The 12,337-nt window shown below is 49.7% G+C and overlaps 4 protein-coding genes across 4 annotated transcripts; 3 read left to right on the forward strand and 1 right to left on the reverse strand.

Annotated features, from left to right (window-relative positions):
• Nucleotides 1–595: 595 nt before the first annotated feature.
• N7487_002452 (DMT family transporter) lies at nucleotides 596–1,965 on the forward strand (the record flags this gene model as incomplete). Its single annotated transcript, XM_056870199.1, has 4 exons — nucleotides 596–816; nucleotides 908–1,474; nucleotides 1,521–1,654; nucleotides 1,706–1,965. The coding sequence occupies 4 exons, from the start codon at nucleotides 596–598 to the stop codon at nucleotides 1,963–1,965; spliced, it is 1,182 nt and encodes a 393-aa protein (XP_056734983.1).
• A 2,454-nt stretch (nucleotides 1,966–4,419) lies between these two features.
• On the forward strand, nucleotides 4,420–7,173 carry N7487_002453 (putative cell wall proline rich protein; the record flags this gene model as incomplete). The annotated part of the gene is made up of 1 exon (XM_056870200.1): nucleotides 4,420–7,173. One exon carries the CDS (start codon nucleotides 4,420–4,422, stop codon nucleotides 7,171–7,173), a length of 2,754 nt encoding a protein of 917 aa, XP_056734984.1.
• Nucleotides 7,174–7,944: 771 nt separating this feature from the next.
• Nucleotides 7,945–9,693, reverse strand: N7487_002454 (alpha/beta hydrolase; the record flags this gene model as incomplete). Its single annotated transcript, XM_056870201.1, has 1 exon — nucleotides 7,945–9,693. The coding sequence occupies one exon, from the start codon at nucleotides 9,691–9,693 to the stop codon at nucleotides 7,945–7,947; it is 1,749 nt and encodes a 582-aa protein (XP_056734985.1).
• A 1,552-nt stretch (nucleotides 9,694–11,245) lies between these two features.
• N7487_002455 (dual specificity protein phosphatase family protein) lies at nucleotides 11,246–12,265 on the forward strand (the record flags this gene model as incomplete). Its single annotated transcript, XM_056870202.1, has 1 exon — nucleotides 11,246–12,265. One exon carries the CDS (start codon nucleotides 11,246–11,248, stop codon nucleotides 12,263–12,265), a length of 1,020 nt encoding a protein of 339 aa, XP_056734986.1.
• Nucleotides 12,266–12,337: the final 72 nt, after the last annotated feature.

Raw genomic sequence — 12,337 nt, forward strand, 5'->3', positions numbered from 1 at the left:
CCTGAAGGCGGTCATTTTGTTACGCCTCATTGGATTTCCCGATCATCTTCAACCTGGGTATTTTGCTTTAATTCACATCCGATACAATAATCGTTACCCAGTGGATTGAACTTACTATTCAAACTACAACTACCCCCGATCGGTGCCAAGTCGCATGTATCCCGTGAACGGCTGTGCAGCAGTGATTGAACACGTGGAATTAGACTCCATGGGTAACCTTTCCCGGAACAATAAATTCTAGCCACGTTATCTACATCACCTGGATGGGTGGTCTTTCGATAGTCCACGCGTCAGCTCCTTCTCCTTCTCTTTTCCCGCAATCGCAGTAATCGGACAAGAACACCCCTGACGGCGGTATTCATGTCGAGGTAGTTAAGCCGACTAGCACCTTCCCCTGCCATCGCCGTTGTGGCTTCCGATAACATCGAGCTCTCCGAGCCCCGGGTAACCTCAAGCCCGGACGCAGTCCACGACTTCGACTCTGACGACGAGATGGTTGTCAATCGCCCCCCCATTACACCGACCAACAGACGGCCGCTCGCAACAACCCCTTCTCCAAGATGACCGTCATCGCCGGTCCCACTCCCACTCGAGCATGCGGAATGCCGACGCCGAAGGCCGCCCTATGCTGCATGAAACCAGAAGGCCGACAATCCAGAGTAAAAGTCCGGAACGCGATGCTGCCAAAGCAACCCGCAAGAAATACCTGGTTGCATCGGGATTCCTCTTGCTCAGTTTGATTAGCTTCGTGGTCCAAACAGAGACCGCTTCATACATTCAAAATGAGTTGCACTGGAAGAAGCCCTATTGCATGCTGTAAGTCCGAGCGCAAAGATGCCACCGACAAGCCCATGCGACACCCGCTTCCCGGAATTATAAACGCTTACCATCTCCTCTCCCTACGCAGCTATATGACTCACGGGTCATGGTCCTTGCTCTGGCTGGTCCAGCTTGGTATCCTTCGGCTACAGAAACGGAAACTCACGTGGGACGCTTTCTGGCGGCGCCACGTCTTTTTCCTTCGCACCACTGCGCAGATGGTAGAATCGCAAGAATTACATCTAAGCACTCGCTCGTCCAATCGATCCCCAGTCCCCTATATGCTGAAGACCACCGCCTTTGTAACTACTGCTCTCACAGTCGCTGGAGGATCATGGTACGTGGCAGTCAACATGACCACTCCTAGCGACCTCACAGCAATTTACAACTGCTCGGCATTCTTTGCGTATGCTTTTTCGATTCCGCTATTGAATGAAAAGCTACGGGTCGACAAGGTCTTCTCCGTGGCCGTGGCTACCATTGGCGTTATGGTTGTTGCCTATGGGGATGGGCCTAATAAGAAGGCCCCAAAGGGAGGCACGGATAACACCGGGGGGCAGAACAGATTGCTCGGAAACATTGTTATCGGCGTTGGAAGCATTCTCTATGGGCTTTACGAGGTGCTCTATAAACGCTTTGCCTGTCCCCCCCGAAGGTACCAGCCCTGGCCGCGGTACAATCTTTGCCAACACTTTTGGCAGCCTAATCGGGATTTTCACCCTGTTGGTACTATGGATCCCATTGCCATTTTTGCATTGGACGGGATGGGAGACATTTGAATGGCCGACTGGTGAGGCAGCATGGATGCTGCTCATCTCCGTGGGTGCTAATGCTAGTAAGTACCAAATCAGCGTTTCAACACACACAGATGCTAACACCAAAATAGCCTTCTCGGGCTCTTTCCTTGTGCTCATCTCCCTTACATCGCCCGTTCTGTCATCGGTAGCCGCTCTCCTTACCATTTTCCTTGTCGCTCTGGTGGACTGGTTCCGAACTGGAGATTCACTTTCTATGGCCTCTATCATCGGAGGCCTTTTGATTACGGTGGCATTTTTCATGCTGAGCTACAGCACGTATAGAGAGATGAACGAGGAGCGAAAGAAGCATCTCGAGAACGATGAGCTCGAGTCTGACAGCGATGCATAAATGTATCCTATGCATGGTGTGTTTCTGGGCGTTTTTGCATGTACCAGGTAATTCCTGGCACTGGGAACCTTTCCCAACAAGCACTCACTAAGCACGTTCTGCACGTGACTGGAACGAGCATGATCACCTGGGCACTGATCTGAGTGTGTGCTGGCATCTACTCCGTGAGCCTGAGCCTAAGCCTCATAAAAGCGGTAGATCACATAGGGAAGCACCGCCAGGGAAAATCCGTTACATATAAGTGCATACAGCTTTCGAATTAGTATTAGTATTCAGCGTTTCTGACGTATAAAACTTCTATTTTTAACGTTATACTTCAAGTATATCGAAATATACATGATATGATACAGGTACATTCTAGAGATCTGAGGTACGAATTTGGAGAAACCCTTAGTGCCCCAGATTATGCGAATTCCATGGTTCAGCCTCCGATTTATGAACCAGTCCCAACAAAAAAAACCTGGCGTGACATCATGAAATTATTTCTTTCACTTTTGTCTCGGGTATCTCCGAATGAGCTTTTCTTTACATAGAACCTTGGGGAAGACAGATGGGTTTCCCGTGGATATCGGCATCCCGCATATCCGGACTTTAGAGAGATTAACACGGTGTACGGATCTCGGGAGCACTCTCGTATAGTTATACTACGTTGTATGTAGATTGTACGATGTAATCTCCTTTTGTCTTGGCAATCGCATGGTCCGCGAATCAGATCCACTGCGCAAATTAATCTTCAATGATCATTTTAGTCTATTATACGGTGTACCTATCGGGTAATTTAAGAGTTCTGATCGTACATTACTATGATATGAAGTAGAGAAGAACGGTGAGAAACAAGCGCGAACTACTCTACAGGTCAACTTTTAAAGGCGTGGTACAGATGCATATGCAGACCATTTCCAGATTCAAAGCCAGGATCTGCCGTTGCCGCCCCAATTGATTTCACGACGATCTGCCCCCCCACGACCCAATTGCCCCCAAACCCCCCCGTCAAAGCCTCTATTTTTATTGGGTTAAACAAAGAAAGCGGCCCACCGAACGCAGGGGGGGTGAAATAATGTTTCAGAGCGCCAGGAGCGTCCGTTTGTGTTCGGCCTTTTTCCCCCTGTCAAATAGCGCTAAGATATGTCTCGCGCCACTATTTATATCCGATCTGACTCCGCAGCCAAGACAAGCAATGGGGAGTGGAAGTTCGGTTTCAAGTCTGACAATCTCCCGCCAATCCACATAGGAAATCGGACTTTGTCGATAAGAATTTCATGTGTGCACCATATGTTGTATTCTTTCAAGGCCTAGCCTCGGTAATGAACACACACTCTCTCTCCCCAACATGGACATCATCCCCTTGACTTGCAGGGCCCCCAGCGTGGCGCACTATCCCTCTGGGACCCACCAGGTCAAGCGAGATTTGGATGGTCATTTAGGCCGAGTCATTGGCAGTGATAATACCCGCTTTTTTCTCCGGATGTGGCTCCCTGTTGATTGGTGCCTTGAGGACCCCAGGATTGAAATAGGTGCCTTTTTTACAGGCACCGTACAACGTACATATGGTAATGAACCACTATTTTTGATTGGGAGGACCGCTAACCTTGGAACTGAATACTGGGTTATTCTGGTAGCAATCAAGTCATGACGTCCTCTACTTGGAATCGATTTGATTCAAACATGATGGTTTGGAGCATGGCAAAATATGGGGGAAAAGGTCACATTCCTCAAGCGAGAAACCTTCTTTTCCCTATTCTTTTGGTTTTTTTGACAGATGTCACCTAATCCGGCATCTCCCCCGAGATGTCAGGTGTACCTGGAATACTGTATTATGTATTATATCTAAAGATCTCCAGGGGAGATAACTAAAGTACGAAGTACAAGGGATTCGTTACCCTTTCTTCTTACATACTATGTATGTATGTATTGAAGTACTCCGTAGTTAACAGGAATAGGGTAACTCCTACCAAATATAAGCTTGAAGCCCTCCAGGGTTGTATGTAATCTCGTTCCCAATAATTGACCCCGTTGATTGGTTTGCCCCCGTTCGGATGGCAACGGGTGATACCGTGTATGGTAATCAAGATACAGCCCCATCTAGGTTCCCATCCAGGTTCCCCTCCTGGATTTGTTGTTCTCTGTTCTTCTCTCTTCAACCTCTCTACGACCAACCTTCCCATCTTCCCCTCCTTGGCCTTCGTCGTGGCCGTCCGTTCATTTTCCATACCTTTGGATACCGCTGGTGGTCGCCTCAATTTGATCTCAATCATTCCTTTTCTGCCTGGCGCGGATTCAATGACCCTCGCCCAAGGTGTTTAAACGTGACCTCCAGATTCCTAGGCTTTCTCGCTGAAGGGAAGTCGGTCTGGAGGTCTTCGCCCATCTGGATCTCATCGGGCTTTCGTCGTCACTCCGCTAAATTTCTTTGTTACCACATCCTTTTGTTTTTGTTTTTTCTTGCCTGCAATCATGGCTTCCATTTCACTTCCTCCGCAGTCCCAGGCGGGCTTCCCGCCACATTTTGATACCTCGAATCAGTCCGCCAGCCCCGATCGTCGCCAGCATATGCACACACCGTTGCCTAATCCCCCATTTGTCTTTCCAGCACGGGAACCGGACTCCCCCAACACCCAATCGGAGACCCCTGAGCGCCGGGAACGTGCCGCATTGCCCGCATTCTCCTTTAATCCTGGATCAGAACAGCAGTCATCGCACCTCTCAGCGCCATCCTTTTCGAATCCTCGCGCGGGTGGACACCGTCGGCGACCCAGCGAGTTTGTTGGAACCGACCACTTGGTAACACCGGAAATAGTTGGACCAGGTCACAAACGGGCATCTTCCATGGCAGATCAACATCTTCCACCTCCAGGACCTGGTGTGGGTAGGGGTCCTGGGCGACGGGGCCATGCTCATCGCCGTTCGGCTGCGATCTCTAATGTCGATTTGAACGCTATCACGAAAGCACTTGGTCCCAATTCCGGCATGGCAAGCGCGCCTTCTACACCAGCCGACCCTAATCGCAAATCTGCATATGATACTCCTCCGCGACCGGTCTCTCAGCCAGGTATTATCCTCGGTCGCCCCACACCACCTGCGTCTCCTCAATTTCCTCCCGTCCCTCCTGTGCCTCCAATTCCAGCTATCATTCAAGCGGAAATTGCCTTGAACAACCAGGCCTCGAATGACGAGCGCCCAGTCTCTGCTGCTTCGCATGGTAACTCAGATAGTATGGCCACAATTAAGGTGCAGCAAGAGGTGGAGAAGCCTGCGTTCTCAGATAGGGTCTCAGATAGGGTAACGCCAAGACCTGATTACAACCCAAAACCTCGACCAAAAACAGCCGATGCCTCTTTGGTGATGGATTTTATGCAGATGGACGACGACTCAGGATCCTCTATCAAACGTTCTCACTCGGCCGCTGGACACTCCCGCTCCCGAAAGAGCAAATCAACACCGCATCTCGATTCGACTCTCTCGCCTGATGATATTCAGTCGACAGACAACTACCGACCTTCATTCTCGGACGACGGTTCCGATACATCTGGTGATGAAGCGACAGAGAACCCCTCTGACGACAAGTGCCCTATCAAGTCGAAAAAGAAGAAGCAGAAGCGTGTTCGCTCTTGGGCCGGCCACATTCTAACCCGAACTAAGAGCAAGGGCAAGGGTAAACGCCATGCAAAGACTGACACAAAAGAGGAGCCGCCTGTACCTCGCACTCTCGCACCTCGCCCCCCTGCTCTTACTCGGACCAACTCGGGGACCGGATCGGTTTTAGATGTGGATTTTGATAATGACGATGTCGTTGTCATCCGAACTCCGACCAATCCGACAATGCCTCCTTCTGCTCTTGACCCCATCCAAAATAATCGTCAAGCCGATGATGGTTGTTCTTTGCCTGCGCAATCTCTAGAAACCTCGTGGAAACCGAGGAGTTTCTATGAACAAGGTGTTGGCCCACATGATAATGTATTAAGTAGCCCTATCATCGACCTCGATGCTGCACTTGGTCCTTTCAACACTCCCGACATGCGACCGGTGACCCAGGGTGCGCCCAACAACAACTTTTCGGTTGCAACCCAGCGGATGTACAGCGGCGGAAGACGGGGTGAATTTGTTGGCCCAGAGATGCGATACCATCGGCGCACGGAAAGTGCTCCGGCAATGCAACCATTCGACCGCACTGCTCTCGGCGCATTTCGTTTAGGTCCGACCTCAGCAGTCGAAACGCCAGATGTGTTTGATGAGGAAGAAGAGGATGCCTTCCTGGCTGCCTCTCAGTCACCTAAGGGCGAACGCCTCCCGGCGAGCACAACCTCAATCGACGACGCAGTTTTCTCGTCATCAGAGGACGATGTGAAATCCATTCACAGCACTGCCACCTCTGGCACTAGTGATACTCTGACCCGTGCCCCTACCGGCAGCATATCTTCTCGGAATGCTGGCTTAGGTATTCAGCAAGGCGATAAACATCCGAGCCAGGAACAGCCGGAGGAACGAAGTGCCCTTGAGCAGATGCATAATGCCAGCAATCCTTTCGCCAGCAAGCCTCGAACTCCCGTGGAAATTTTGAAGACCGAAGAACCTGCACATAAGGTGATCGGACCTCCCAGTCCCGATATTTCTCCTCGCTTCTTAGCTATCGACAAGCGGCCAGCGACGTCACCCATTGAGCTGCTACCCAGCATTCCACCATTCGCGTTACAACCAGGCGTTTCGCCGTCCGACTCGTCTTTCCCGTCTCCGGATGCTCCACGGTCAATTGCGGCATCCTCCATGACCGACCAGAACTTCTCCAGTCACTCGTATCATCATCTTCCTTCGGCAGAATATCCTTACGCATCGGTTGAAGATGTTCCATCTTTGACCAGCAGTGCATCGACCATGACCAATACTCTGAATCGTTTTTCGGCTGCTTCTTTCTTCCCCCGTGGACGTCTTTCTACCGACCGCGCTGCGTCCTTCTCAGCTGCTGGTACCAGACGCACCAGCCAGGCTAATGCCTCCAAACGCTCTAGTCTAGCCAGTCTTTCCAAACTGGTCGGCGGTGCCCATTCTGAGCGGAGCAAGCTCAACCAGGAGGAGAAACCCCCTAGCAACGCATCCGACAAAACGAAGAAGAAGGGCCGCCGTCTCAGCCGAATGATGCATTTCTGGAAACCCAAGGACAAAGAAAAGTCACCCAATGAGGCGGCACCAGCAAACGAACGGCCGCGGTCGTAGGCGTGCGGTGCGTATGGTTTTGATATTTTTTTTTCACTTCGATTTACGGCGCAACCTCGGCATAGCGACATCCTGGCAATTATTTTGAGACATCCCATTACTCCCCCTGCTTTTTCTTCCCCACTTTCGACAGCGTGGGCGTCTTCTTTCACCCGATTTGTACATATTGTGTTCCGTTCAGCTTTCCTGTGGATTCTTTTTCTCCCATCTTCATCGGCGGTTCTATTTTTGCGTCTTCCACCAAGACGCTCATTACGAATTTCTTTCTCTCAGGGCGTTCTTGTCTTGAGTATGATCTATCCTTTTTCTTGTCAATCCTTATGTCCCGGTTTGAGTGACGCACGGATTTATTGACTTTCTCTACGATCATTGCTCCTCTACGGGCTTTTTTCTTACCATTTTTGTTCTGATTTTGCTCAAGGCCCTTGGCCTGGAATATCATTCGTCCCCGTTGGAACTTCCATTGGGTCCCCTTTTTTCATATCTGGGACGTGGCTCTTTGTGTACCTATTGTGTGGCTTTGGTGTCTACACTACTCAGGTGGTGTCACATTCGTCAAGAATTTGTCTGTCCGATTACACAAATAGCGGATAATGAAACCACTCCCCAATTGTATCTCACAGTCCTTGTAGGATTAAGTTTATGTAGTTCTAGGCTTAATTTCTTCTAACAAATACCGTAACCTCGGTCCAAGTCTTACATATACTTGCGTCTCTCCAGGCTATTCTTATGATATAGTATCATCAGAGTCCAAAGCTACAAACGAAAAAATCACCACACAGTCGAACGAGAAAACTCCCATCCCGCCATGAGCTCCAATTGCGCAAGGTGAATCTTTTGGTCCTCCGGGTCCTCAAAATACGCCTGGGCAGCCATGCGTCCATGTTCATCCGGGTTCCCAAAATACACAGAATCAACCTTACACCGCGTATACGCATCAGGAAGCGTCCCCCCAAGCAAGAACGCACGCAGATGCTTCGCAGCACAGACCGAAGCCACAGCAACAGAACAATGTCCATATCCCTCAACCTCCACAACCTGCGATCCAGCCCAAGCCTCATTAGCCGTGCGCGCCGATACAAGCGGACAAATAGGGTCATAGGTAGTCGAGAGGATCAGCAGCGGATGCGCAGTCTCTACACCTCGCCGCGGCACATACTGATGCGTCCTCGGCACTTTCCACTGCTGTTTCTCGTAGTACATTGTGAGGAATCCTGTTCTGAAGAGACTCTGGTTGAGCCAGGGTGTGATCTGTGCGAGAAGTGGGTCTTTGCCCTGTGGCCAGTGAGATGGACCTGTGCGGCCATCGTTTAGTTCGACGAAATCGGAGGACTCGTCATTTCGTTTTCCGGCCGCGTTATAGGCTAGGAAGGCGGGTGTTGCGTTTCCTTGAAATAGGCTGTAGAGATTCGCTGCGAGGGACGACCACAGTGGAGGTTTGTATAATGCGTGAAATACACCGTAATACCAGACCTGTTCGTAGGTTAGGATTCCGTAGACGGTGTTGTTGATGTATACGTCGACTGGCTGATGCCGGAGCTGGTCTAGAGACGAAAGGACCGTTTCGCGTAGCTCTTCTTTCGACGTTGCTAGTGAGGCGAGTGCACAGCTGCCAGCATCTGCTTTCATGCATTCGTCAAAGAACCCATCAAGCACTCTCTCCGTGTCGGTGAGATCTTCGGATAAACCCACGCCCTCGTACCACTCGAACTGGTTCACGACTCCGTCGATAACGACCCGCTTCGATCGTTCGGGGAAGAGCCCCGCGTACGTCTGTCCTAGGAGCGTACCGTAGCTGAAGCCCCAATATATCATATCTTCCTGGCCCACTGCATCAAGGATGCTATTCATATCCGCTGCTGTCTGCGGGGTGTTGATGTACGGCGCATAGTCGCCCATTGTTTCGGCACATGCTTTAGCGAAGTTCCGGGCCCACGCGTAGATCTCGGGGCTATCGGTTACAGCGTCGTGCGCTAGAAGATGCGACTTCTCTTGTCGCATCTTGGCATCTGGGTAACATGACGCTGCTGGTGTTGAGCTGTTTACGCCGCGCGGATCGAATGTCAGAAGATGGAAACTTTCGCCCAGTATGGTCTTGAGTTGATCGCCTCGGCGGTAGAGGAATTCAAAGCCGCTAGATCCTGGGCCACCGGGGTTTAGAAGAATGTTTTGTGTTGCGTTTGCGCCGCGTAGGCGGATCAGTCGGATTGTGAAGCCCTTGAGATTGGTTTCTGGGTTTGGTTTCTCTGTTGCGAATTGATCTATGGGGACTTCGATGCTGCTGCACTCGAGTGGTCTGTTGTGCAGGTCGCCGCATGGTACCCAGGTTATGTGTTCACCGCTGTATTTAAGAGTTTTGAGGCTGTCCCAGGGGTATGATCTGGGGTACAGGTTATAGTGATTGCAAAGAACGAGTAACGCAAAGAGTGTCCATATTAATGAGAGGCCCCAGTTCTTAAGGCGTGGATATCTTCTTTCCCGCTTTCTGGTAACAGCCCCCGGTAGAAGCTTTTCTTCCATCGTTGTCTTTTGATTTTGGCTTTGCTATTGAGTACACCAACACGTGAGAGGATCTATGAATGTGTTGCCAAGTTCTGAGAGTGTTCTTATATTGCTGCGGGGCTCCAGGGCTGTTCTCGGAGCTTACCTCAGAGTCTGGGGCTGTGCTCGGAGCTTACATCGGAGTCCGTGGCTCGCAGATACAAGGCCATAGCCTAGATTATTGTCCCCTAGCACTCTTGATTGGGCTTCTGCTCATATAGTAAGACAAGGTACTATCCTACTACAATAATATAGAAGTTGTACCGTTATAGTTTCGGGGGTAACTATCTGCATAAGTACAGCTTTGACAGCAATTATAAGTTAATTGTTACCTACATAGACCATAGGAGAATTTTTAATCCTGGTAAAAGTGAGGGAAAAAATATGAAGATTGGCATCAATAAAGACATGAAAGAAGATATCAAAGGGATGCATTGGTAATATATACACCACTATATATATACAAAGGACGTCAAAGGCGATGTCGCTATTGTTTCATCTATATTGTATCCCTATATCTATGTGTATCCCAAGCACTGATCACAGCTCCTTAAAATAATAGTTTGTGTACAATAAATTAAATGAAACCCAGGTAGCCTCATTTCCGGGCAGACGGCCGCTTTGTCGTGATAATCCCAAAGAATCTGACATAAATATACCCAACAACTTGAACCGCTGAAATATCTCGTATAGTAGTAGTCCATGAACTTGAATATGAGAGGAACCTATGGTATGATTGAAAAAGACAGAGGATTTGCGCCAGAGTTTTGGGTTGTAGTTGAGTTCCTACTACACATATCTAGTACTAGGAAAGACCTGGAAGACAGGGCGGTGAACGAGCTATCCCAGTTCATTCACGGACCATCTCAGTCAAATCATTTTCGTCTGTCAATTTTGCAACGTTCTGCGTGATGATGCAAATTGGCCGAAAGGTTATTGGCGAGTTGGCGATCCCATGTTTACCAGGACTGGATGGAATACGAAGCTACTTGGGCTTCAAACCAACTTGGAAAAGTTTTCTCTTGACTTTGTCGACTATGACTCGGAATCTCACACAAAGTATCACTCACGGCTTCAAATTTGAAGCAAATGCCACGGTAGAGGGAGTGAATATAAGGAACCTTGGAAATGCCCCCGGGGCCCGGGGCCATGGAATTGCCTTACCTAATCTCGACGCGCGGGAGAGCTCAGTCCACGGGTGGACCTGAGCTCTCCCCCAGAGATGTTGGATCTGCAATCATCTTGAAGCTATTCATTCTATCCATACTCCTACTTTCGGATACTGCAATTTGACTTCAAATTGTGGGCCCGCAAGTACTTGCATCGATTCTGCTAGGGTTATTCAACTTGACACATTCATTCCCTGCGTTTTCACTGTGTCTTGCGCTCTCAGCGACATCGAATTTATGCATGTGCTTTCTTTCTGCTTGAAGTTACAACATATTTGATCTTCGCGCCAATCAGTCAATACAGCAGAGCTTGCAATTGTTACGGTCCACGGACGTCAGGGTGAAAACTCCTGTAAAGCACAATGTTTAACGGTAATTCACAAAGAGAAGTCCCCATGTCTCATAATGAGCAGTCTCATTATGTTCGCGCACAAGAGTACACAGCTACGCCACGATATCCACCCTCGATTGGGTCTCTTGGAGCAGGCCCTTTCGGTTTCTCGGGCAACGATGACACTGTAATTGTCGACCCGAAAAATCTCAACCGCGATTCTCACCACTTTGCAGAGGGAGATTTTATTTGTCCCGGATTCTTCAACCGTGTTGATCTAGGCGGGTTCACCCGCCGCTTCAACCCTTCGCAATGGAATTACGATATGCGCCGCCAAGCCCAATCCATCCTGCCATTTTTATCTCTGGGCCCTTCATCATGTCTACGTGATGCCGATTATATCCGCAGCCAAGGGTTCACACTACTCCTTGCTATTCGAAGTCGGCACTCGGCCCTGGCACGTCTTGTCTCAGGCGAAAAAGCGGCGGCCGAGGCCGGTATCATGGCCGACACGGTTGATGTCCTTGATAACCAAGAACTTATTTCTGCATTCCCCCGCGCTATCCGTCGAATCAACGACCATCTGGCTGGTGTGGATGTGGGACCCGAGGGGATGGTGTCAGATGGCCAACAGCAGAAAAAGAAAGTACTCGTCTTCTGTGAATCTGGGAACGAACGCTCCGCTGCTGTCATCATTGCCTACCTCATGGTCATGCTCAATATTCAGGCGGTTGAAGCTACGCACATGATCCAACAGCGTCGTTTCTGTGTCTCAATCGAGGACACCATGAAGTACATTCTCACGGCTTTCGAGAGCATTCTTTCTGCTAAGCGTGATGTTGAGCGTGCTAAACAATTTACTACTCGTGGGGCTGCAAGTCTTGCACCCCCATCTGCACCACCAATGCTCGCGAAGAAGCGAAGTTTCCAAGATCATAGAAATGATGATCTTGTCATGGATGAAGGTGAAATGGACGTGGATGAGGATGATAATGAAGACCCATTCTATGCGCGAAAGCCGAGTGCTCCCTTCCAAGACCGCGTGGTCTAGAGTCAGCCGAAGTCGTTTTTTGCGAATGTCTTTCATTGGACTATGAATGGCAATGTCATGTTCATGTTCTGG

Source organism: Penicillium crustosum (genome assembly GCF_028827405.1).
Source record: "Penicillium crustosum strain IBT 35664 chromosome Unknown utg000001l_segment0_segment0, whole genome shotgun sequence".
Classification (NCBI taxonomy): Eukaryota; Fungi; Ascomycota; class Eurotiomycetes; order Eurotiales; family Aspergillaceae; genus Penicillium; species Penicillium crustosum.